At 42.1% G+C, this 26,613-nt stretch overlaps 2 protein-coding genes across 7 annotated transcripts in view; one reads left to right on the top strand and one right to left on the bottom strand.

Annotated features, from left to right (window-relative positions):
• HSPA12A (heat shock protein family A (Hsp70) member 12A) overlaps nucleotides 1–16,284 on the bottom strand; it is a 180,873-nt gene extending 164,589 nt beyond the window's left edge. The window contains exons 1-2 of the mRNA XM_055247928.2: nucleotides 16,120–16,284; nucleotides 1,496–1,583 (exon numbers count right to left, since the gene is read on the bottom strand). Coding sequence (XP_055103903.1) covers nucleotides 1,496–1,583; nucleotides 16,120–16,122 — 91 coding nt within the window. The 5' untranslated portion in view covers nucleotides 16,123–16,284. The remainder of the gene's footprint in view (nucleotides 1–1,495; nucleotides 1,584–16,119) is intronic.
• The window catches only part of ENO4 (enolase 4), a 412,386-nt gene that overhangs the window by 255,257 nt on the left and 130,516 nt on the right, over nucleotides 1–26,613 (top strand). For 2 of the 6 annotated variants that reach the window (XM_055248035.2, XM_063617343.1), the window contains exons 1-4: nucleotides 11,224–16,285; nucleotides 21,853–21,981; nucleotides 22,724–22,914; nucleotides 25,178–25,326. In XM_055248035.2, coding sequence (XP_055104010.2) covers nucleotides 16,121–16,285; nucleotides 21,853–21,981; nucleotides 22,724–22,914; nucleotides 25,178–25,326 — 634 coding nt within the window. In that variant the 5' untranslated portion in view covers nucleotides 11,224–16,120. Of the gene's footprint in view, nucleotides 1–11,220; nucleotides 16,286–21,852; nucleotides 21,982–22,723; nucleotides 22,915–25,177; nucleotides 25,327–26,613 lie in introns of those variants that run through there. The other 4 variants (XM_063617317.1, XM_063617327.1, XM_055248024.2 and 1 more) reach the window with 4 other exon arrangements.

The raw sequence follows: 26,613 nt of genomic DNA, 5'->3' as shown, positions 1-26,613 counted from the left end.
TTTTATGGTCAACTGAGAAGTTCAAAGAACATGATAGAAAGAGTTAAACCAAGCATGAAAAAGAGTAAAATCTCAACCAATCACTCTTTGTTTCTCAGACAATAATTTTTCTCCCAAAAAACCAATTCAGATCAATAAATTTATTTATTGAGCACCTACTATGTGACAGGTACTGTCTATCCCATTGAATATTACAGAATTTGTTTTCACTATGGTCTTTTATTATTTCCAATATTTAAAGCATTGCTCGGGATGCTTTCATGGTTTTCTTCTTAAGCAATTTTATTATGATGTCTTCAGAAGTTTAACACTTTCAGGGCTACACAGAGTTTTCTGTGTTTTTGTTTTGTTTTGTTTTGTTTTCTTCTTACTGTTGTTTTTCACCTAAAGCATTCCCTTTCTTTTCCTACTGTCTGATTTTTACGGAGGAAAAAATCTAGCATCTGGGGTCTGAGACCACTTGAAATGTCTGGGCTGGGGATTGCTAATGGCCTCCCAGAGATAACCCAAATTGCTGATTTAGCGAAGCCCATTCTTGACCTTGACACAAGACAAGACAGGCAAAGGGAAAGGACTTGGGAGGCAGCGGTAAAAGAAAAAGGATCATAGAAGCGCTCAGATCTCGCCAGGCCCCTCCCCCATTCAGCAAACACCTGGCTGAGTTGGAAAACATGACCAGCCCAACCTTCCTATTGGCTGCAATTGAAGCTGTCAGTTCTCGGCTTGTCACCGGTTGCACTGGGAGGCCCCAGGCAGCCACAAGAGCCCTAATTAGGCAGAAATGACACTTCTACAACTGACCTGCCAGGACCTTTGGCAAACCATTTAACATCATTAGTTAACATGTTTTAAAAGTGTGAATGTAAATGAACAGCCAGTGGCTTTCAATGGAGTTTGTCGGTGGCATCTCCCCCTCCCTTTCTCAGTCTTTCTCTTTTTACATGAATAGTCCACTTGTTTTCTCCAGAATTGGAGGGAGGCACCGAAGAAGAAGAAGGAAGAGGACCAGTCCTCTGAGAGGAGAGACATGTTAAGGCAAAAACAAGCCCAGAAGAGCGAGAGGCCATCTCTTCCTGCCTTTGTATGGGCCCTCACAGAGCCAATCTCCCAGGGCCACCAGAGCAGGGCAGGAAGACAGCATGAGGCCGGCAGGCTACCCGGATGCTAGGTCCACGATCTGTGCGTGTGACTGTGGCCAGCGACGATTCTAGGCTTTGGATAGGTCTGTGGCCAGCGACGATTCTAGGCTTTGGATAGGTGGGAAACAAATTTGTTTCCTGACTCAAGGGTGCCTCTGAAATTCTCTCAAACCTCTTCCCATTTGCTGGTGTTCTGAACAAGCAGGTGCAGCAGTGGCTTGGCAAACATCTTACACGTGCAGAAGTTTAAACGTCCCAGTTTTAAATGTACCTAGTCCCTCTCGAGAGGAATGAGGTTCTGGGGCAGTTATTTCAGATGCCAGTTTGATACTTACATACATTAGTTCATTTCCTACCTGAAGCGGCTATTTCCCACCTTGAATCACACTTCATTTTGTTCTTTGCTTTACACCCACAGAATCCGTACACGCCAACACTCTCCATCTGTAGGAGGGGGGAAAAGAGTTGCACTGTGAAAATGTCGCTTTGTTTCCATGTTGCTCTTAAGTCGCGTACTCGTGCTGGTTGACAGTTTGAAGAGGCAGCACCCGGCAGGAGGGAAGCAAAGATTTAGGTAGGCGCAGAGGAGCTGGGTCCCTGGCAGGCCTGTGCACTTACCACCTACTTGTTGTGTGGCCTTGGGCAAGGTGCTTAGCCCTGTGTCTCAGATGTTTTCATCTGCAAGACAGAGATAACGCCTTACTACATCAAGAAAGAAAAATAGATGGAAAATCACAAAAACTGGGAAGCGTTGTGTGCACGTAAGGAGTCGTGGAGACACAAGAGCTGCCAAAACTGAGGAACCAGGCCCGGTTCTCTCTCCATTTACCTTGAAGAGATGACACTGAGACTCTGTCCTCTGGTTCCCCAAGGGACACTTGACAGAGCCAATATACCACCAGCCCATCCCAGGGTACTCCCCGTCCTCTCCCTCCACTCCTGCTTATTCTCAAAAGGGCTGTAGATATTACAAAGACAAGCGCCTGGGTGTAAAACAAATTCCTAGAACCCACAGTTATATTAGCTATTCATTCCCTCTGCTGGGTCCTAAACAGTACAAGAGGAAAAGCATGTCTTGTTCACCTGTGGATTTCTAGAAGCCCCGCGAACGCTGATGGGTACACGGTAGATGCACAATACACGTTTACTAGTTGGAATGCAAGAATTCGGCTTCCACACATGTGCCAAAAGCAGTCAGGAGTGTGTGCTTTACAAAGGTAGCACAGATCCTAAATTTGGAGAGTTTTACTCGTCCCTGAATTAAAGATGAGTAAAATCAAGCAGGCGGTGTGTGGTGGAGAATGCCTGTGAGTAGTCACGAGAGAGGAGTGAAAGAAAACAATCTGAGTTTGGGGCAGAAAGAGAGTGAAAATGCTGGAAAATGTCCTTAATAACAGTAAATGGGGAAAGAGAAAACGGCTCATCATGATGGGGCATTTAGTGCTTTTAAGCTAAATACCTCAGCATATTAAGCAAATAGAGAAAAGCCAGCTAGAAGATGTCAGCAAATTGAACCGAACAGTGCTCAGAAAGCCCATAGGAGGTGTCTGTTTTTGACCCCTTTTCCCATCACATGCCTGGGTCCAGGCTGGTTGTTTAGTGTTGCCTCTCCTCTCCAGCTGCGGAGCTTATTGAAAAGCTCTTGCTCCCTGCCTGGTTTTGGCACATTTTCTGCAGGTGCCTCCTACTGTGGCCACAATGGGCTGCTAGGGAGGTTTAGACCTGTCAACAGCTACAGGGGAGGGGGTGGCAGTGGTGGAGGGAGCACAGTCATTGTCTTAAAGGGCCAGTGACATTGTGTGCCGCCACGGAGCCTGCAGCACTGGCACCTGCTAATGAGATGAACCCTTTCTCCCACTCTCTTTCTCTCTTTAATGATTTAACTAGATCGCTTTGGTTCCTTTCTGGAAGGGGAATTGCTCCATTGATCATATAAAGTAATTGCCTGTAAAACATTGCTCTGCAACAACTACTACTTCCCTGGCTGAAAATGTCACAGCAATTGAAAAGCTCTTAGCCCCCTTCAAGAATGAGGTTGCAGAAGAGAACAGTCTTTGCATACATCCCCAAGTATTTGTGTGCTCCTGGAGTTACAAATTTTTGGTGTGACTGGTGGATTTTTAAGACACAGAATTTCTTCCCTGCTGTATGGTATGATTTTTGTGTAAGATTGTGGTAAACTAACCAAACACACACACACACATACACACACACACACACAAACTCCTTCAACCCTAAAATTACATCTATTCGTTCAGAGAAAGAAATTCTTTTCTTCATCACCCATGCCATTCTTCTCTGAGAGCCCATGAATTTGGAGGGACATCCATATAGGTCCAGTGTGATTTGGGGAAGGGTCTTTGTTTCTCCTTACAGAAGTAGACACTATCTTTATCTAGGAGGTAGCAGGGGCCTTGGTTTGGGAAGGAGGAATTGATGGCTTAATTGTTTAGGATTTGCTGATTTTTCAGACCTGTCACTTGGCGGCGGCAGTGACACACTGTGGGAACGGGGACCACACACTTGAGGACTTTCCATAAATAGCTTTATTAAATAGTCATTGCCACACCAATGTGAAGGAGTAATTCACCTGGGGATAAATCACTTTGTCACAGGCATGAACCTGCCGGCAAAATAAAAAACTCTTAGCGATGGTTTCATTTTCCTCCGACAGGTGAAAGCGTAAGTTTATATCTAAATCAGAGAGAAACCTTTTTCAATTCAGTTGGTGGGAAGGGCCACTTACGACATGCCATGCTGCCCGCTACCAATCTGGGAACAAAGCTCAGGTGAATCACCTGTCATCAGGATAAGCCATGGATATGGTTCTTCTAGCTGATGAAGTAAAAGCAGTAGACATGCCTATTATTGCAGTTTTATAAAAAGGCAAAAACATCTGCCCACTTACTGACAAAGAGCACAGAGAACTGAGCTATAAAAAAGACCATTTATGGCAATAAATCTGAAAAAGCCGTAGAACTTTGTGCAGCTAAACCCTCTGAAAGGTCATGGTACAACTTCCGTAGCTGAATGTATGTGCAGCATTTTTTTTTTCTTAGAATTTAGAGACTGGGGATTTTAGATTTTAAAATATTTTAATGCTATCAGAATATACATGATATCCAGCTAGGGCAATAACACATACTATACTAAAATACACTGTATATAATAAAAGGTATTTTCCTACCTATAATAAAAGGTATTTTTCTACCTATAATAAAAGGTATTTTTATCTACCTATTTAGTAAAAAGAATGCAAAAAAAATTCTTTAAATCTAAGCCCATTAAATAAACTGATTCCCGAATATGAAGAATTATGTTGACAGTCTTTTAAACAGGAATTTAAATGTGTTTCTATTTGCTCATACTGACAGGGCTTTTTTAAAAAAAATTTTGCCTGTAAAGTGACACATATAATTAGAAGTTTAATTTGATAATATAGAACTAAATAAAATATGAAACTAATAACCCCAAAAGTTCCGCCTGGCTCTGAGTCCCTTAAATAAAAACAAAGATTTATATATTGTCATGGGAAACAGATAGTAAGTGGTAAATTACTCCACACAATTTCTAGTAGCTTTGCCTATTTGATCGGTGGTCAAGGCAGAGGAAAGTGGGTTGAATTAAGCCCCTGCATCCAAGAAGAGAAGAGCTTGGACTATCGAGGCTGGAAACAGAAATCCCATTCGTACAGAGCAACACAGCAAGCCAGGGTGTGATGGGAGGGCCCGGGAGGTGGCATTCTGCGTGGGAGGGAGGCGGGGGTTGCTGGCCTGCTGCTGGTCCTCAGGCTGAGTGTCCTCTGCATGAACTCCCAGAGTGAGAGTGTGCGTGGACAGTTTTAACACCGTTTCACCATATTTCTGGAGGGGGGAAAAACAGAACATTTGAAGTGGAGAAAAACAAGCCAAACAAACACATCATCAGTGGAATGAATGTCAAATCTGACAGCAGCCACAGGACTGGTTTCACTTCTGCATGCCCCTTTTTGGTTTATTTGTACCTGATGCAAGAGGTCTGCCTAGAATTCCAAAGTTCAGAGGCAACAAAATTATGCTTTACATCTTATTCTTCACGTGGATCTCCATAGCACATTTTAAACCATCTAACTTCACAAGGTACAATTAAGCCTTTAGTTAAGTTTGTCTTAACTTCATACAAAAGAGGGTTTGTAAAGATGCTGGGGCTTGCATTAAAAAAATAAAAGACTGCATTTTTAAAAATGTTGCCTTATTCCTCTGTCAAGGCACAGCCGGTTAAAGGCACAGAGAGATGAGAATTATAACCCAGGCTAATACGTGATTGTTCTAAGCAATAACTGCTAAATTCTTCATAATTCAGGTTTGTCAACTTATTTATGTAGTGAGAGACACACACATTTCAACCTGAGCACCTTATGTACTTAGTAAATCCATGTGTTTACATTTGTCACCAATACATATTTCATCCACTAAAAGTTAACACACAGAAGTGTAAAGATCCTTTATACTTTAATAAAAAGCTAACAGTCAGGCTAGTGGGTAACAGGGCCTGTTGAAATGTTTGTATTCAATACATAAGGTGAACATACTTTCACAGTTGGAAAATAACATCAATCTGAACTTTGTTTTATAGCTCTTGAGTTAATATAGAACCACTGGCTAAGGGAAGAAACAGATTTTACTATTTTATGCCTTTGTGGAATGCACAAGATCACTCTAAAGGAACATTTCAACCGCAGTGTTTAGGATCAAGTCAGACATCACTGAAGCTCCATGAGCACAGACTTCGCTCCCCTCCCCCACGAAGAACCCGGCTCTACTTTGCTGTTTCCTACAATTTTCTTAGAATTACGTGCTGCAAAGTTTCCTCAAAAGTTACAAAGCACTAAGTAGCCAAAGGAGTCTTCCCATACCCTTGCTTTTCTCAGTTTGACAGGGATCACAGCTCCATTCCTCCAGTAATATACATCCAAAGTTACAGCTTATTTAAAAATACCCCATTGAAAGAGATGCACTTTAGCAATCAACTAAACAAGTATGACTGATTCCAAAGGACTTCGTAGATCCCTACCGTAAAAAAAAAAAAAAAAAAAAAGAAAAAAAACCTAAAATCTCACCTACACATTTTGTCAAAAATAGATGAGATAGGATGGCATGACGTGTATAATCTTAAAGTCTCAATTTGAAAGCAAGGTGGGTCTATCATAAACATAGCAATCATATGATCATAAACATAGTAACTGCATGGTCATAAACATAGTAATCATATGGACTGATCCTGATGTGGCAACTGAGCCTTAACCCCAGAGGGTACAGACGTGTGTGCAATGTTTGATGTACCAGCCAGGGTCTAGTTTTGTGCCAAGAAGGTTAGTGCCTTTTTTTTTTTCTTTAGTACTGGGGCTTGAAAGAATGTGAAAGGCCCAAGGCATGCCCCTAGTGAATTGGGGTTGAACTCAAGACAGCATACATACGGACAGGAAAGCCAGTTCTTTTTAGTTAAAAACAAAACACATGGTGATTTTTTTTTTGTTCTCATATAATAAATAATATTTGGAGATAAAGTCTCTTGCAAATATAAATTCAAAAGAGTTCCTGTTTTGATTTCATTTTGACTGCATATCCTGTTTTGCAGATTTATAATTATCTCTGAAAAAGACAACTAATTTTCCAATATTTGGTTTATAAGAAGTATACAAAAAATTACTAATTGAACAGATAATTTTTTTCTTGCAAATATTAATTTCTTGGTTTAGAATTTAAAATGGCTGTATTTTCAGTAAACTAATAAATGATGAGACACAGGAAAACATTCATTCTAAAGCTTATACATTGATAAATATACACTTTATTTATTTCAAATATCACTCTTTAAAAGTTATAGCCCTTTGTTCTTACCCTAAAAAACCATAGTCTTTGATTTTGTATTTGATTCTGTATTCTCAAAATCAGCACAGAAACTGTATTTTTCCTGTCAGCTTAGCTAAAAAGAAAAGAAAGCATTTATGATTAAGCAACCAAAGTTCAGGTCAGATCCATGGTTGATAGGAATCTCAACAAGTGTTGGCTGAGAATAATTTTACATCATAAAGAAATTTGGCACTAGTTCCCTCAAATGGGAACTCTGCTTTTAACATGTTAGAGTCAGAAAATTCTTTAGAAGGTACAGAGATCTAAGCTTAATTCAGACGGAATTCCTGCCTTGTGAGTGTGTTTCACTGTCTTCTCCATTTTCAAGTTTCCCGAAAGTTTGTAAGACTAGAGTACAAATATTTGGTTGTGACTTTTGGGAAGGATGACTACCTAGGATTGCTCAGTGATGTTTTAAATCAATCAGTTGTTCATTGATCAACTCCAATTTTCACAACAATCTAACAGTAGCTGTTGAACAAGTGCAGCTCCCTCATGGCACTTTGGTAGCTCCGGTAAAGGCAGTGGAACAGAGTGAAGCCTGAGTTACTCACGCTGCTTCCCTTGGCCGTATCTCTAGGCACACACACACACACACACACACAAATGGTGATGAGGGTAGACACCCAGATACTTCTAATCCAAACCTCACTTTTGCCTCAATTACTTATTTCAAGTGAAAGTAATTTCATACGACATTCTCCTAATACACACAACTCTTTATTCCATTCTGAGTACAACTGTGTGTTAGACACTCCCGCACTTTCCTATTCTTTCCTATCCTCCAACTGTAGCAGTTAAAATTGTAGCTCAGGCCAAAGACAAACATCATTAATAACACAATAAAAGCACTTCCATTTTAGAAATCATATTTCTGTCTTTGATCTTTACTAAACTTCTCTCCTTCAAGTATTAATGGAAACGTTTTTCTGAGAAACAGATGCTGATCATCAGTAGTTTTATTTCTGTAGTCTCTACCTAAGGTGTTGAACGCACAATCTCAAAATATAATAATTATATTATTTAATTAAAAACAGGATTAATCATACATTATCCCTTGTCAGCATTCAACACAATTCAATGTATTTTTTAACATCTGGTATAGAAATTTAATCTAACATATTAGAGATTCATTCACATACATCACCTTAAATAATTTTGGAAGTACATAAGGCTTCAATTATAATAATTTATAGATGTTTGTCATATACAAAAGAGATGCAGTTAAATCAATACAGGTAAATTTGCCTAAAATGATTTTATTTGCTAAAAAAATACTGAGAATTTACTCCTCCAAAATACAGTTCTTTGAAAAACAGTTCTCATTCTTCATTTGTGACTGCTTTTTCTTTTTTTTTAATACTCAAAGAACTGTAGTTCTAAAACTTCTTAGGACAAAATAGCTGCCAACTCTAAAAGACAAAATTATGGCAGAAAAAGAGAAAACAACACCATAATGACAAAAAAAAAAATTCTACACTTTGCCAATAATTAATGTAAAGTCAAGTCCTAAGTTGCCAACTTAATTTTTTAAATTCCCCAAATAATTTTTGAAGGTTTAATATTACCATAAGATTCATAACCAGGCCTGTAGAAATCATCAGTTACAAGGCAGAGGCAGTCTTTTGATTTTGCTAATAACAAACAGATAATTCCTCTTAAGCAGATTAACTTAAAGTACATTTTCAAGGAAGTTAAAATCCCCTTCAATCAGGTTCTCAAGTTTAGTTACAAAAGTCAAACAATTTATTAATACTCATTCAAGTGCAGCAACAAAACAAGCACAGAAGTCTCAGGAGCCAGGAAACAAACCCAATCGATATTTACAAGAGTCACAGAGAAAACATTTTTTTGCCATAACTTGATAAAACATCTAACTGGTCCTCTTAACTAGGATTCTTCCTCTCTCTTCTTTGGTGCCCCCTGTGTGGAAACTACATTTAACATTTTCTTCACTCACAATAAGTACAATCATATTGTTTATTTTGCTATTTTTATATTAATAAAAGAAGTACAAATTAGAAAACCTGGCCTTTTAAAGGTATTTTATAGGTATTCCTTTTGCTTTATTAGCCCTGTACTTATGCTACAAAAATAGCTTTAAGCTGTGGCTACTTCTATAAAGTTAAAAAATTATCTATTTAAAAATGGCAAAAGAGTTTGCTTAAAGTTTTTTTTTGTTTGTTTGTTTGTTTTTGAGATGGAGTCTTGCTCTGTCGCCCAGGCACAATCTCAGCTCACTACAACCTCTGCCTCCCGGGTTCAAGTGATTCTCCTGCCTCAGCCTCCCAAGTAGCTGGGATTACAGGCACCTGCCACTGTGCCCAGCTAAGTTTTGTATTTTTAATAAAGTCGGGGTTTCACCATCTTGCCCAGGCTGGTTTTGAACTCCCGATCCACCTGCCTCAGCCTCCCGAAGTGTTGAGATTACAGGCGTGAGACACCGCGCCCAAAGAGTTTCTTTTGCTCCATCTTTTGCTTTTCTCTTTACTATCTGAACTCACTGAATAATTGCCCTGCTTCCAGTTTCATTCTGCCCATATAGAAATTGTGAGTCTATTCCCTGAAAAATACCAATTAAACTGCCAGCAGTAGCATCTCCAACAGTATCTTTTGGTCTTCAGTGTCAAAGGTCTTTGAACAAATGACCAGAAGGCTGAATCTAAAACAGCCTTTGACGGGATGCCAGCTTTGAACACTCACATTTTGACTATGGCTCCAGCTTTCTATTTATCTGGGAAGCAAGAGAGAAACAACACAACTTCACAATTTTGCGCAAATGCTAAAGGCTAAAATAAAAGTGATACATCACCAGGAGGCACAATCACCTCAAAAGCTCACTGATACTGTTTTTAACAGGGGGCTCCCTTTTAATTCAATTCAGTCTGGATTCCAGTGTAAAGCTAAATAAAGGTTTTCAGACAAATACTGCAAAACTGCTAAAATACTACATTTTCCTTTTCCTTCATTTTCTTGGTCATAACACCACCATTTACTATGTGTTAGCCACAGCAGAAGGAATTTGACATGGATTTTTAAATGTCATTTCCTAGCAATCCTATGAAATTACAAATATTAGTCAGTGAGGAAATGGGCTCAGAAAGGTCAAGTAATTTGTAAAAGGTCACACAAGTGGGAACTGGAAGAACCAGGGTTTGAACTCAGGAGCTTTAATTTCCTAGGCCTTGTTGGCTTCATCTATGAACAAACCATTCCTGGGGGAAGGCTTTGTCATTCTCTTTCTGACCTAATCCATGGAGAACTCTTTTGGGGCAGTGGTTTGCAACCTTAGCTGCATATTAATTATCATATATTTTTAAAATGTATATGCATGGGCCCCACCCTCTGGAGATTCCAATTTAATAGGTCTGGGATAAGGCCCAATCACCAATATCATTCAATACTGTAGCAATGATTAAAATAAACAATACGTCTCTTCGTGGTGCTTAAATTCTAATGGTGCTTAGATTCTAGCAGAAGCCAATAGAACCTCCAGGTGATTCTAATGTGTGGCTCAGCCCAAGAACCAATGATCAAGACACCACTTACTGAGAGTTCTTTCTTCAAGACCTCCAAGTGAGCAACTCAACTGGCTCCTCCAAAGAGAATGGACAAGAGTCTAGCAACAGCTAGCGTAAGACAGTGAAACCTGAGAGAGTTCTATCTTTGAGAGGCAGTGGAGCACAATGGGAAATACATGGGCACTGGTGTCATCTAGACCTGGATTCAAATTCCATCTCCCCTATTTATTAACTGTGTGACCTTGGGCCAATCACTTACCTTTTGTGGCTGTTCTGCAGATTCAATGAAATGATGTAAGTAAACCTCCAGGCATATAAAAATGCCCAATCAAAGGTAGTTGCAACTGTTGTTTTGGCTGGTTTTGTTATTACTATTATAGTGGTAATGACTACTGCCAGCAGACATCAATGAAGAAAAAAACAAATTTTAAAAGCCTCCTCCATTTATTAGCCAAATAATTCCTACTTTTATTACTCAGCATTTAATTTACAGCTATTTATATTTGCAATTGGCTTGGTAATCATATTTCTTATTCATGACAACTGGGTGAGGATGGTTAATGTTATTATTCCGATTTTCTAGATGAGGAATCTTATTTCCTATGCATGATGGCTGAGTGAAAATAGTTAACATTATTATTCCCATTTTCTAGATGAGGAAAAGGCAACATCTTCCATCTATTGTCTCTAGTTTCTATGATTCTATGATTAAAGGCACCTGCAGTCATGTTCATTGGTTCCCTATGAAAAATGATATTCAACATAGATGTCAAGTGTAGGAAAGAAGAATTAACAAGCACTTGATAGCAACCCCAAAATAACATCTAAATAATCACTCAGGAACATCAAAGTCATGGCAAACAATTTCCATTTTAAATAAAGGTGTTGGACAGGATTAGGGGAAAAATGAGCAAATACGTCTTCTTTATTAACATTCATTTAGGAAATATCTGACATAGCTTAGAAATTCTTTTTGAAATGCAGACTGAATAAGTGTTAACTTTCTCTATGAAGGGTCTTCAGCTAGCAGATTGCAATAGACTATTTCCTGGTATTTTATCTTAAATTAGAGCTATAAAGTAGGAGAGATCCAAGATGGAAAGACCCAGTTCAGGGGTTCTCTAAAAAGGCCACCAGGAAGCCCGTGGACTCCGTGAAAGGGCCCATCACTCCAAAGACACCAAATACTCCCTCAACACTGAAGGCTTGCCCATAAATGTATCCCTTTTCATATGCATGAAATTTCCATGAATAAACATATAAATGCCTCTAGAAACACTGTTAAATTTATAGTTATTATATATAACTACTATTACATTGGGGGGAGGGGCTCAATTTTGTAATTGTTGTTAAAAGGAGACTTCATATTCGAAAAGCTTAGGAAACTCTAGCCCAGTCCAAACATCTCTTTTTACTGACATAGATGGATCTTAGGGGCAGCTGGGACTCCACCTTAGGTTTTCTCATTCCCAGACACGTGTTTCTTGTTGCACACCATACACGCCTTCCAGTGCAGTTACAGATTCATGGGACGTTAACAGTCATGACTAGATCTCTCTCTAATATCATTTCCTCTTTCTAAAGCAGGAGAGTACAGTCCTACCCTCTCTCCGTGGATATGTTCCAGGAACACTCTAAATCTCCTGAGCCTCTTCTTTCCCCTTTCTTCCCTCCCATCCTCAGCTCCCCAGTTTGGTAAGTTTAAGGTCAGCAATACACTCAACCCTCCTCAAGCTCAGAGATGCTCTGGAAGTGCCCTAAGACATTTAATCTCAATATGAAATGGAAATATAATCACCGAGGTACTAAAACAAAGAATGTGTCAAGTATGTATAAAATCTGCATATATATGAGTGTATTTATAGCTCAAACCCCATAAATATTTCCTAGTATCTATGAAAAATGAGAAAGTGGAATATTCATGAATAATCATTTTATTTACCTGCATCTGTCAATACCAATCAGCTGTTAATAAACCCCTTTTCAAAATGGTTTCACATGTATGATTTCACTTTCTCCTGATGACTCACTCTGATATAAGTGCTACTGGAGTGTCACTGGAACTTAAATTCCGTGAAGAGAAGGAATTTATTTTATTCACTGTTCTTTCCCCAGTGCCTAGAACAGCATCTGGCACGTGGTGGCATTCAATATTTGTTGACTGAGTGAATGACAGAAGCTGACTGGGATGGTAGTTTCTATTGATTGATTGATTTTTTGACTTCATGTAGTTTCACTTTTCTTTGAGAAAATTAAATGAGTTTATAGGGGAATAATTGAGTTCCTAAAAATTTCTTCTTAAAGTCTTCATCCTGTTGTAACTTTAACATTCTTCCCTCAAATATTGTTAATGTAATTTTTCTTTTCTTTTTTTTTTTTTTTTTTTTGAGACGGAGTCTTGCTCTGTCACCCAGGCTGGAGCACAGTGGCACAATCTCGGCTCACTACAACCTCCGACTCCCAGGTTCAAGCAATTCTCCTGCCTCAGCCTCCCGAGTAGCTGGGACTACAGTCACACGCTGCCATGCCCGGCTAACTTTTGTATTTTTAGTAGAGACAGGGTTTCACCATGTTGGCCAGGATGGTCTTGATCTCCTGACCTCGTGATCCGCCCGCCTCGGCCTCCCAAAGTGTTGGGATTACAGGCGTGAGCCACCGCGCCCGGCCCTGTTAATGTAACTTTTCAAGTTTATATAAGTAATTCATTCATTACAGGAAAATCAGATACTATCAATATAGGAAAAGAAGAAAATAAAAGGTCCTGGTGATCCCATCACCTTGGGACAACACAATTAACACGCTGATGTGTATCTTTTCAGACTTTTTTCTATGCAGTTCTACAAACACAAACACATACATATGAAATATTCCCAAAAGTCTCTGCCCTAGACTTTGTGATTTTGATTTTTTCCTTCTTCTCTAAACCCTTTTTCTGAGGTAGCTCCTTGCCTTCCTTTTATGTCCTAAATCTATTCCTTCCCCAATATTTAGGTCCTACTTCAAAACGATTTTCCCCCTTTGCCCTCCAAAGGATTAGTCTGTTCTTACAACTTTGAACTCTATGTGGATGTTGTCTATCGGGATCTTCAGTCCTCCCTTTTCTCTGGGATACCGATGCTACTCAAGCTCTACACATCCAACGCCCAATGCATCATATCGCCTCCATCAAAACCAGATGACGCACTGATCCTATTTCCGTTAACTATCACAGAATTCTACAAGGTATCCTCAAAAGCCATCTTTGCTTCCCCAACTTCACCACATCCAACCACTCAAAGCCTTTTACATCCTCCTTGCTATTCTCTCTCACTCATCAATTCCCATGGTTGTCATCAGTGTTTAGGCCCTTGCACATATACTATTTTCTGCCTCTGTCTCTTGTTTTCTGTATAACAAAAACCCATCAATGCTACCCACTGCTGCAAGTTAACTTCCTAAAACCCCACTTATTTCTTGCCCTTCCTATATTCAGAAATTTGCGGTTGCCTCCTTCTCTTACAAAATGGGATTCCAGCCTCTTCATAATCTCACCTCAAACTACTTTTCCACCCTATTTCTCTTTATTCCTGGAAAGAAACCCTTTGCTCCGGACAGGCTGGTGTACTCATTACTCACCCACCTCCAAAACATCTGATTGTGAGTTAAGTGCTTGTTAACCGTTTATTATGTGTAAAACCCATTCAATCACTCAACAAATATTTATTGAGCAGCTATTCCATCAGGTGATGTAATGATGCTGCAGACACAGTGGTGAACAAGACAGATCAAGTCGCTGTCCTCCTGGAACTGAGGCAAATGGGTTATAGGGGGAGACCGTTAAGACATGGTGGTCCCAGCCCAGGATACTCGCAATCTTCCATTGAAATGTCAAATGAATCAAGACATCCCTGAGGGCTGAACTTTGTGGTCCAGGCTGCAAATGGGGAAAGAGTTTAGAAGGAAGGGCTGGCTGGAGTGAGAGCTGGATTGCGGACGTGGCTTCTTTGATGTGGGACTCAACCCGGGCACTCAAGGATGAGCATAGGAGAGAAGCAGGTGCCTTTCTTCCAGGGGTATATGAGGAAAGGCAAAAAGGTGGAATGGAAACAACAGCAATAGTGTCAGCTTATTTTGCATAAAGGTTCACTCAACACCTATTCAGCAGAGCACATCCTCTGCCCTTGCAGGGCCCCAGGCTTCGTGGTGGATGTGAAGGTAACACAGACTCAGATCCTACCGTCAGGGGATTTCCATCTAACAAAGAGGAGAAGGCAGGTTCATGATGGTCTATCACACACACACAGTGAGACGTTCCATAAGAGAGCAGAGAGAACATGGAGGAAGTTTGGAAGGTGCATTTCTGGGTTTGTGTAACAGTACTTATAGCACCACATTTTTATGCATCTGCACCCATACGTGCATGTATCGAAAATAACTGTTTCAAAGTGCTTTCTCACTCACTTCCTCATTTCGTACTAAGTGACTCGGGAAACAGGCAGAGTGGGTAAGATGATGTTTTCCAGAGGGGGGAAAGTGTTGCACAGATCTTGTAACTGATCTGCTTAGGTAGGGAACATAAACAGGCGGCGAGTGGAACAAGAACACCCTGTCTGTCGCCGCCCACTCCTGCAGCAGAGGAAGTATCTAGAACTGAGGACGCACACTAAGTCCTGCAATCGCATGACACCTGGCAGGTACAATGAAGCCAGGAAGGCACTTCGGATCGAAAAGGGCAGGACAGCATTCTGGAGAGGGAACGTGAGCCAAGGCCATTCCCCCATTTCCGTTTTACCTCCCCAAGTCCTGCCTAAATCATCCCCCACCCTTAGGTCTGCCCAAACCACAACCATCCCTTAGGGTTCACCCCAAATATTTTCAACCCACACGTGTTTTTTTCATTCCATTGATTTCACCCCCACTAATACCCCAGAGAAAGGCAAGTGGCCGTTTCTCTCCTGGACATCATAGCAGGCCCAGCCAGCACACGGCTCGGCTCAGAGCAGGTAGTTAATAAACATGAGCCGAATGAAAGAATTCCTGAGATCACCACAGCTCAGTAAGGATGCCCTGAGCCCCTACATCCCTCCCCCAACAGAGTGCGCCTGCCTGGCACGGGCGGCCTTAGCAACCCGGAGGAACTCACTAACAGCGGAGAGCAAGGGGGCGCGTGGGGAGAGCGGGGTGGCCCGAGACGGTGGGCCACTGGGACCAGAGCGCGCGACCCCAGCCGGAATTCGGAGCTAAGGCTGCCGCGCTCCGTCAAAACGCGCTTGATGAGGTCGTTAAAGATTTCTCCCTCTGGAAAATCGCCAGGGAAAAGTGGTGAAAAACGAAGACGGGAGGGCCCTAGTCTTGGCAGTCTAGGTGGAGCCCAACCCCCGGACCTAATGCCGCAGGGAGAAAACACAGAGCAGCGAGCGCAGATACCATTCTAGCTCCAAGGAAAGGGAACCGCTTTTGCCGCAGGAAGAACCTAGGCCTGGAAGCCTCGCGAGATCTGGGGGTCGGGATCACGTTGCGTTACCTAGCGACAGCAAGGACGCTCGTGGGACCCCAGGCTAAACCCCGCTGTAGCCTTAAATCTCCTACCATGGGGGAAGAAGGCGGCGGCCGCAGCTGTGGGACCACTAGGGAGCTGCAGAAGCTGAAGCAGCAGGCGATGGAGTACTACCGGGAGAACGACGTTCCGCGCAGGCTGGAAGAGCTGCTCAACTCCACCTTCTACCTCCAGCCTGCCGACGTCTACGGGCACCTGGTAGGGACCTAGGACAAGCGCTCTCCTCCCGCCAACCCCTCTCCCCCCGCCCCGCGCTGCGGCAACGCCTTGCGCCTGCGCCTCAGAATCTGGCATGCGCGCCGCCGGGGCCCTGGGCCTGCGTGTGCGGAGGAGACTTCTGGAGGGAAGGAGCGAGAAGGTCACCCCGGGGTGAAGGGATCTCCCCAGAGAAAGTGGCGGAAAGGAGGCAGCTGGAGGAAAGAGGGCGCTAGGTGTATTTGAGCTGCAGCGACAGCCCAGGGGCTGGCAGGTTTCCTCGCTACCTAAGAGGCCTCTCCGTTTGTGGGCCGGCCCACCGCCCATGCCTGCCAATTGTCATTTTTAACACACACCTTAATGCCCTCAGCTCAGCTCACCGACCTTAAGCAGCTCCTCTTTGATCACAGGATGAACACCTGGGCGTTTGCTATATCTTGGCCTCAGCCTATTCTGGGGCCTCATCCTACTACTGGCTCCTCTGCCAGGATGCCAGTTAATATCTGACCAGCCCCGCCCTAAACTCCAAAATTCAGACCAAAGCCTTACCCACGTAGCCCTGGACCAACCGTCCTTCTGGGTTCCTACAGCATTTCCTTCGTGTATTGTAGTCTCTTGAGGCAGCCTCCCTGGGCAGCCTGTGAGCCCCTGCTGGGCTCAGAGGCCTTTTCTTACCACCTTCCGGGTCTCTGCCCAGCCCTGAGATCTGGCACATACCGTAGCGTTAACCAGTGAGCATTTGAAGCAAAGACGTTTTCTCCCTTCCAGATCTATAAGTAGTAAGGAAGGCAGTGTGGTTGGGGCCCCTAGGAGTTTGCACTATGGCAAGGGAAAGCAAGGAGTCAATGTGAACACCAAGCAAAATGAGTCCTATGAAGAGACAGATGTGCTGTCAGGGTGCAAAACCACGTCGTGTTGAGGCAGTTGATATAAAGGATGTTCTGCGAATGACTTTTTCCCACTCATGGCCTATACTATCAAAGGGGAGGGGTGTGGGGTTTACTGAGCCCCTTGTGCTGCGTGCTATAACGCAATCCTTAGTACCACTGCGACTAGGTAAAAATGATGATTCCCATTTTACAAATAAAGAACCTGTGGCCAGTGCAATTTAAATGATTTTCCCAAAGGACATAGTGACAGAAGAAAAAAAATCAAACCATGTTTGTGTCCCTAGTACCCAGCAGAGTGCATGGCACACAGTGGATGCTGAGAAACTACCTGCAGGATGAATGAGTGAATGCTGGACTCTAATTCCATTCTCTTCCTACTATCTGTTGCTAGAGGAATTCTTGAACACAATCTATTCTAACGTCCTCATTTTACAGGGACACCAAGCCTTTGTCTCACAGCTACTTAGTGCACAAGCTAGAACTAAAAACATGGACTCTTGTTCCCCTGTATAATGATCTTCTCATTCTATTAGGCAGCCAGGATATTCGTTTGTATAGCTCTCTGGGAACTTATATCTTAGTTTGGGACAAAAGTCACTAATACATAAAATAATTGGAGCAAAAGATAAGGTGATAGACGACTGTGTGCTAGATTGAGGGACAGATCCCTATATGCCTATTAAAGGAATTCAGGGATGGAAAAGATCCTTGGAGGCTGTATATCCAGGAAGGCTTTGGCTTGGACTTTGAAGGATGTTCAGGAATTGCAGAGGCAAAAAAGCAAACTCCTTGAACCCGGGAATCGGAGGTTGCAGTGAGCCGAGATTGCACCACTGCACTCCAGCCTGGGCAACAGAGCCAGACTCCGTCTCAAAAAAAAAGCAATCTCCTTTTCCTTTTCTTAGTGACTGCCCTAGTTTTGGCCGTGCTAACTCTCACCTCGTCTCTCCCTCTATCTAGTTCATCCTGCAGAGTGCTGCCAGAGCAGTGTCCTAACATGCAAGTCTGACCACAGTTCTCTTCCTCAGAACCTCCTGTGGCTTTCCCGTGCTTGCTGGCCTTCATGTGTGTGGTTCACAGTGCTCAGCCCCTCCCTCTGGTAACAGGCGCATCTCCCACTCCCTGCCCTCCTCCTCCTCTACACCGAATCACTGACTGTTCCCTAAAGCCAGAAGTTTCCTACCTCCCTCCCCTTTGCTTGTCCCATTCCCTCTCCCTGAAGTATCTGCTCACCACATCTCCCCCTTGACTGGCACTGAAACACTATACCTCCTCCAGTGTTCAGCTCCAATGTCATTTCTTCTGTCCCTCTCCCACATTGATATGGCTTGACTCTATCCCCACCCAAATCTCATGTTGAATTGTACTTCTCATAATCCCCACATACGACATGTGGGGAGGGACAGGGTGGGAGGTAATTAAATTATGGGGGTGGTTACTCTCATGCTCTTCTCGTGATAGTGAGTTCTCATGAGAGCTGATGGTTTTATAAGGGTCTTCCCCCCTTCACTTTGCACTTCTCCTTCCGGCCCTCATGTGAAGAAGGATGTGTTTGCTTCTCCCTCCACCATGAGTGTAAGTTTCCTGAGGCCTCCCTAGCTGTGCAGAACTGTGAGTCAATTAAACTTCTTTCCTTTATAAATTACCCAGTCTCAGGCAGTCCTTGATAGCAGTGTGAGAACAAACTAAGACAGACATATTAGAGGAATTCATACATGGTAAAGATCCTTGTAGGCAATAACAATACAATTTATTCCATCATCATAAAACTGAATGATTGAAAGAGTTTTGGATTGGGAATGTGGCAGATCTGGTTTTGATTCTTATCTCTGCCACTTCCTCACTGTGATAGAGTTACACTGATGGTCCTCCAAGGAACTACACTTCCAGTGTGAACACCTTTTTGTAAGTCCCTCCCACACTGACTCTGGACTTGGCTATGTCACTTAATTTGATCAATAGGACCTTGACAAGCACGATACAAACAGAGAGTTGATACGTGCTGGCATATTGAAGCTTGTCCTCTTGGAAGCTAGTCATCATGCTGTGAGGATGTCCCAATTACCCTACTGGAAAGAGAGAGATTGTGTAGAGAAAGACCCTGGCAGATACGAGACCCCTCAGGATATCCTGTGAGAAAGACAGATGCCCAGCCAACCCCTCACTGTGCCAGCCATCCCAGCTACAGCACTGGACATTGAGTGAAAACAGCTTGGATATGCTGGCTCCTGTCAAGCCTCCAGATGATTACATCTGCATAAGGAACTCCAGAGAAGCCCAGGAAAAGAATTTCCCAGTTGAAGCCCCACCCAAATTACAGGATCATGAGCAAGTTAATGGTTTAAACCACTAAGGTTTGGGGTGGTCTGTTACAAAGCAGTAGATAATGAAAACATTGGCTAAGTGATCTTGGACAGTTAATTTTTGTGGAACTCAGTCTGCCCATCTGTGGGATGGAGATGATATCACATAGCTTAGAGAGTTGAATGTAATGACATAATGTATATACAGTGTCCAGGGATGTCACTGACATTCATTAATTTACACAAGATTTAATTTATAGAATCCTATATATGTCAGGCCCTGTGGTTTGTGATATAGAGATAAAGAAGCCATTCTTTCAAAGCCCATATTAAGCACTTTAAAAATGTTAGTTCCCTTCCTCTCCTAACACAACGTGCGGCATATTATAGGTGTTTGGTGCTTGTTAAATTGAACTCACTATAACACACAGAATGTAAGCTAAATAACATTTTTGCTCTCCTGATTCTAAATTCGTTTAGGCACTTACTCTGTAACATACAAACCACCATTTAAAAAATCCATGGATAGCTTGAAAATGAGCTCTTGTTTAATACTTCTGGGTCCCCACCTCTGAACTGGCATGTCGCTGTGGGTATTAGATGACCTGTTGTCCAGGTTGAAGTCACTGGATTTTGAACTGAAAGATCAGAGACCTGGTCTGCTAAATGAAAGCAAAGCCCAATCCTCTCTGGCAATCAAGAGAGCAATAAAGATATGCCTTCACCTTCCCTCCTTCCAGTCTCTCCTAGCTCCTGCTCCTCTGCACAGAAACGACGTCCTGAGCCTTTTCTTGCAGGCTCCTTGAGTGGGCTTTCTATCTCAGCTTCTCTTTCTTCAGTCTCTTTCTTGGATAACTTCCAAATGGCTTCTGCTTTTCCACCTCAATGAAACTGCAATTACTAAGGCTCCCAGCAAGGCTCTTTGAACATATAGAACTATGCATGAGCTGATGGTAAGATACAGCCATCGAGTAAGTCTTCACCATTAAAATATCACATGCCTTGCTGGGAGGAATAAAAATGAGCCCATGTGCCGGGTGCAGTGGCTCACGCCTGTAATCCCAGCACTTTGGGAGGCTGAGGCGGGCAGATCACGAGGTCAGGAGTTTGAAACTAGCCTGGGCAACATGTTGAAACTCCATCTCTACTAAAAGTACAAAAAAATTAGCCAGCCGTTTTGGTGCACACCTGTAATCCCAGCTACTCAGAAGGCTGAGGCAGGAGAATCGCTTGAACCCAGGAGGCAGAGGTTGCGGTGAGCAGAGATCATGCCATTGTACTCCAGCGTGGGTGACAGAGTGAGACTCTGCCTTAAAAAAAAAAAAAAAAAAAAAATCAGCCCATGTCAGGTTTCTTAAATTTGAATGCATCATGGTGTTCTAGAGACCAGTTGGTTTCTGTATCTTGAAACAAGGGGGCTGGGCACAGTGGCTGATGCCTGTAATCCCAGCACTTTGGAAGGCTGAGGCAGAAGGATTGCTTGAGGCCAGGAGTTTGAGACCAGCCTGAGCAACATAGTAAGATCCTGTATCTACGAAAAGTAAAAAGTAGCCAGGTGTGGTGGCATGTGCCTGTGGTCCCAGCTACTTGGGAGGCTGAGGTGGGAGAATCACTTGAGCCTGGGAAGTTGAGGCTGCAGTCAGCCGTGATGGTGCCACTGCACTCCAGCCTGGCTGACAGAGCAAGACCCTGTCTCCAAAAAAAAAAAAAAAAAGAAAAGAAAAGAAAAGAAAAGAAAAAGAGAGATAGCTTAGGCAACTGAATTGACTATAAGAAGGCCTGCTAGCCTGTAATCCCAGCACTTTGGGAGGCCAAGGTGGGCGGATCACGAGGTCAAGAGATCGAGACTATCCTGGCCAACATGGTGAAACCCCATCTCTACTAAAAATACAAAAATTAGCTGGGCATGATGGCACACACCTGTAGTCCCTGCTACTCGGGAGACTGAGGCAGGAGAACTGCTTGAACCTGGGAGGCGGAGAATGCAGTGAGCCGAGATCACGCCACTGCACTCCAGCCTGGCAACAGAGTGAGACCATCTCTGTTGAAGAAGGCCTGCTAATCAGTGACACAGGGCCTTTTAATTAAGAAATGTATGCAAGTTTCTGTTGAGAGTTCAACATACACCAAATTGCCCCATATACCAGAGACTCAGGAGTGGGCTGAATCCATATCTTGGTACGTGAGGGCAGGGCAGTTCTCACAGAACTGCTAGTCTAATCCTGGCATCAGGAAGAATACTCATGGAGAGGTTTGGTAGAAACTAGAGTCAATGTGAATGACCTTTTGAAGATAAATTAGATGTGGTATTGTGACTCTTTTTTCCCCAAACACCAACTTAAACCAGATGATTTTTGTTCTTTTGTGTGTGTTGAAGGCAAACTGCTTTTCTAAACTTGCAAAGCCTCCCACCATATGCAAAATAGTGGGGAAAGAAGTACTGGATGGACTGGGGCTTCCAACCCTGCAAGTGGACACATTCTGTACCATTCAAAACTTTCCCAAGGTATGAGGCAGTTTAAGTGTGTTCTTTAATGTCCTGGCCCCACTGCATTTATTAGCAACTCTTGTCTAAACTGTAGGAAATTGATGTTTTGAAATTCAGTGTTTGTGAAATATATGTATATTTCATAGGTAGTCATGTAAACATGCATCATACCATCAACCATGATGGCTTTATTATGTTTAAGTGTAATTTTGATACAGACATGACATGCTAACCTGAGGATGATTCAACATGGATAATGGAAATGAGGCAAAAATAGTTTATAAACTCTGACATTACTCATGTGATAGGTTCTATAAATCTACATGTGGGTTTATAGATTAGTCTATTTACCTAGATATTTATAGATGTTAGACTGACCTAAATAAAGAATTTACTTTAATAATTTTAATAATTCACTTTAATTCACCTTGCTACATATTTGTTAGAAATAATTTTTGCTATCGCCTCTGGTAGGAGAATAATAATGATTAAGTCTGCATTTTTGTTGTTATTTATTGGAGAGGTAGTGATAAAAATGAAGTTTGATGTAGGGTTTTTCTAAGGGTATTTTAAGTGTTCTATGAAGCTGAGTTCCATAGTGTTTCAACAGATATAAAAATATCTCAAATAAAATTATATATTCTCATTCTCCCCTTGAAATTGGTGGTAAAATTTCGTGCATGTTAAAAGCTGGATTCATTTAATTTCCTCTTTCTGGGAGAGGTAGGGAAAGTGTTGAACACATTTATATGATTTTCAGAACATATGTTCTGTGGTGATCTCGACTCATTTTGAAGTCCATGAGAACGCTCTGCCCGAGCTGGCCGAGGCGGAGGAGGCAGAGAGGGCCAGTGCAGTCAGCACCGCCGTGCAGTGGGTCAATGGCACCATCACGCATGAGCTCCAGGGGATGGCACCCTCTGACCAGGCAGAGGTGGATCACCTACTCAGGTACAGCTTCCACTTTGAAATATAAACATCAAGTACAAGCCGGGCACAGTGGCTCACGCCTGTAATCCCAGCACTTTGGGAGGCCGAGGCGGGCAGATCACGAGGTCAGGAGATCGAGACCACGGTGAAACCTGATCTCTACTAAAAATACAAAAAATTAGCCAGGCATGGTGGCGGGCGCCTGTAGTCCCAGCTACTCGGGAGGCTGAGGCCGGAGAATGGCGTGAACCCAGGAGGCGGAGCTTGCAGTGAGCTGAGATTGCTCCACTGCACTCCAGCCTGGGTGACAGAGCAAGACTCTGTCTCAAAAAAAAAAAAAAAAAAAAAAATCAAGTACAAATATACTTCCATTATCTTTCCATTTCACCTGCCAATAAAATGGGTCTGTCAAATCTATAGAATTGGGAAGTCAGTTTACAAAGCATATGTGAAAGCAGCAACATTTAGCATAAAATTTGTTTTTCTCTTGAAAACCATGTAGTTAACACCTTACTATGTAACACTACATAGGGCTTTTCAGTCTCTTTTCATGTATAGAGCTTTCCTAAGACTTAGTAAAAAGCTTCTCAGAAAAAGAATCCGATTATGAATCCAGAGGATGCCTTTTTCTTCTCCCCACCTGTCACATGCCACCTGTGAGCTCCTCATATCCTTTTATTTAGTCACAACAGCTGACACTTACATTCCGTTCTCCAGCCACAACTAAGTCTCCCATGCTTTGCCCATAGGTTGACTCAAACACGCTAACAAGGAAACATTTACTAGGGCTATGGAAATGTTCTTCATTGCCCAACCAAGTAGTGAGTTAGAATCATTTTCCTGTTTGTGCAGGTCCAATGCCACAACCCCTTGGCCAATAGAAGGTCAATTGGATTCTCTTTTCTTAAGCTTTATCACTTAATTGTATATAACATTTTAGTTTGCTTCAGAGTAAGATAACGACCTTTGTAAAAGAAACTTTTTTTTTTTTTTTTTTTTTTTTTTTTTTGAGATGGAGTCTTCCTCTGTCACCCCGGCTGGAGTGCAGTGGCATGATCTCGGCTCACTGCAATCTCCACCTCCCAGGTTCAAGCGATTCTCCTGCCACAGCCTCTGAGTAGCTGGGATTACAGGCACTTGCCACCATGCCCAGCTAATTTTTGTATTTTTGTATTTTTGGTAGAGATGGATCCCAAAGTGCTGGGATTAGAGGCACGAGTCACCGTGCCCGGCCAATAAACTTTTTTGAATAGTTTTGGGTTTTCTTGGGAGTTTCTGAATGCTATTCCTCTATTCCTTTTCTTTTCCCCTTCATGTGCTATTATCATTTTCTTAGTTTATTATTTTTTTCTCAAGCTCTCAGTTACATCTTATATTTTATTACACTCCTTTTTTTCCTGGTATTTTCCCTCCCCAAACCACCCATCTCGACTGGTTCTTCTGTAGACCAACTACAGAGATGCCATAAAAACTTAATTGTTCTCCTGTTTCTGGAACCCACATTCTTTTCTTTCATGATTTGCTGTATCGTATCCTTTAAAAGTAAGAATGAGAAAGGGTATATGGGATGTAAAGTTTCTTAGTTATTTTATGTGTGGGAATGTTGATACTTTGTCCCCATGGTTGATAGTTTAGCTGAGTATAGAATTCTCTGTTGAAATCAACTTCTTTCATACTTTAAAGGCATTGCCCCACTGGCATCTGGATTATTAATAAATCTGATGCAAATCTGATTCCTATGTCTTTTTTGTTTGTCTGGTTTTTTGCCTATAGAAGCTTTTAGCCTCTTTTATTTTGGGGTGCTGAAATTTTACATAAATGCATCTAAGTGGGATTTCCAAAAGTTTTTTTAAATATTAATCTTAAGTGTCAAGAGAAAAGAAAGGAAGTCCTCTATATTTATATGCTGTATTTCACTCTATTCTTGACACATTTGTTTTCTGATGGTCATTTATACAAAAAGAAAATACTGTAACCCACAATAAAATTACATCTTCAAGTTTTACTCTAAAAATGCAAACCCAGGGCACTCAAATAATTTTAAAATGAGCACCTGAAATCTATAAACATTTATTTCCATGCCAAAATGAATTTCAGTTCTTGAATGCAGTTTTATTACAGCATCATTGTTTTCTGGCTTTGAAAATTAAAGTTGATTTGTTCTTAAGTAGCTGAAAAGCAGTTATTTATTGAAATATATTGGGGTCATCTCTAAAACATGACCAAAATCACAGAGTGATATTCCTAAATATCCCACTGAAAGCCATATTTTCTTGCCATTAAGGATATTCTTTGCAAGTAAAGTACAAGAAGATAAGGAGAGAAAAGAATTGGAAAAGAGCCTGGAATACTCAACAGTGCCTTCACCTCTACCTCCAGTACCACCGCCACCACCCCGTCCACCTCCTACCAAAAAAAAGGGGCAAAAGCCAGGTTGGTTGGTGACTTACCATCTTGCAGAGTCCTTAGTAACAAATGTGTGAGGAAGAAAGGCTGAAGCCTGGACTGCCTTTCTGAGTCTCTTGGCTGCAGACCCAGTTTGGGCTCACGGCCAAAAGCCATCCATCCTATGCCACATTCTCACTCAAAGATTTTGCCCCCATCCCACTCTCCACTTTTATTTGTAAAATAAAACAGTTTCTCACCCAGAGGTGATAAATACTTATTAAATAAGGTGCATTGAGCAGTGCCAAGTCGGGGGTAGAGTGGGAGGGGATGGCGTGGGAGACCTTTTACCTCTCTTCAAAATTTCCATTAGCTAATCCAAAAGCCACTCCATATCTTAGAGTTTTGATTCCTTTGATATGAACAACCAACATTTTCTCAATCCTATGTAAAATAAACATTTTCTTTACGAAACTTTATTTTAAAGCAAATAATAGAAATTATCACTTCAATTTGCCCTTGCTCCATGCCTTCCAACAGATTGCTAACCTCAGCCCCTGCAGTACGTTCATTCTGGAGCTGCTCTTGGTATAATAACAGGGTTTTGTATGTTTGCTGGACTAGAACATGCTCCTTGAGGGCATGAATCATGTTTATTCCACTTGTCATTGCCCGTATCTAGCATGATGCCAAGCACGAACCATACACCCAATTAATGCGGGTTCCAATGAGTAAGAAAGCAGCAGAACCAGGAAGGGACCAAAGAGACCAGGGAGGCAGAGTACCTTATTTCATAGATCCAGATGCTGAGGCCCAGAGAGGTGAAGAGGTTTGCCCCCAGACAAAAGAATTATGTTTGAGCAATCTTCCCTTGGGAGGGTGGGATGGCCACTACTGAGTTATAAGTAGAGACCAACATGGATGTTCGTTTGGTGGTTGCTTTTGACTAATAGAACGTGGAACTTAAGGGAAGAAGTGGGAGGGCACAGCTATTTGCTAAGCACTCATTAAGCGTGAGGTGCTGAAATATCTCGACTGGGGACCTGAACCACATTGGCAGCTGTGGAGGAAAGGACAAGAGGAACACTAGAGATATATGATGGACTCTGTCCGGACCTCATGAGACAGGGAGGCTGAGAACATATTCTAGTGAAAGATGGGTAAGGAATCTGGGTCAATGATTGGATCTGAAAGGCACTGCTGAAGATCGTAAATGACACAGAACAAGGCATTGGTTTGGTGTTGGTGAGAAAGACAGCAAGTTAGATGTATTCATGCAGAGATGTTCAGCAGAAAGTTGAGTGTGCAGCAGCTATGGTGAAATATAGGAAAACA

This window comes from Symphalangus syndactylus, chromosome 2 (assembly GCF_028878055.3).
Source record: "Symphalangus syndactylus isolate Jambi chromosome 2, NHGRI_mSymSyn1-v2.1_pri, whole genome shotgun sequence".
Lineage (NCBI taxonomy): Eukaryota > Metazoa > Chordata > Mammalia > Primates > Hylobatidae > Symphalangus > Symphalangus syndactylus.
The sequence above is the reverse complement of the archived record's forward strand: the minus strand, read 5'-3'. Positions and strand labels throughout refer to the sequence as shown.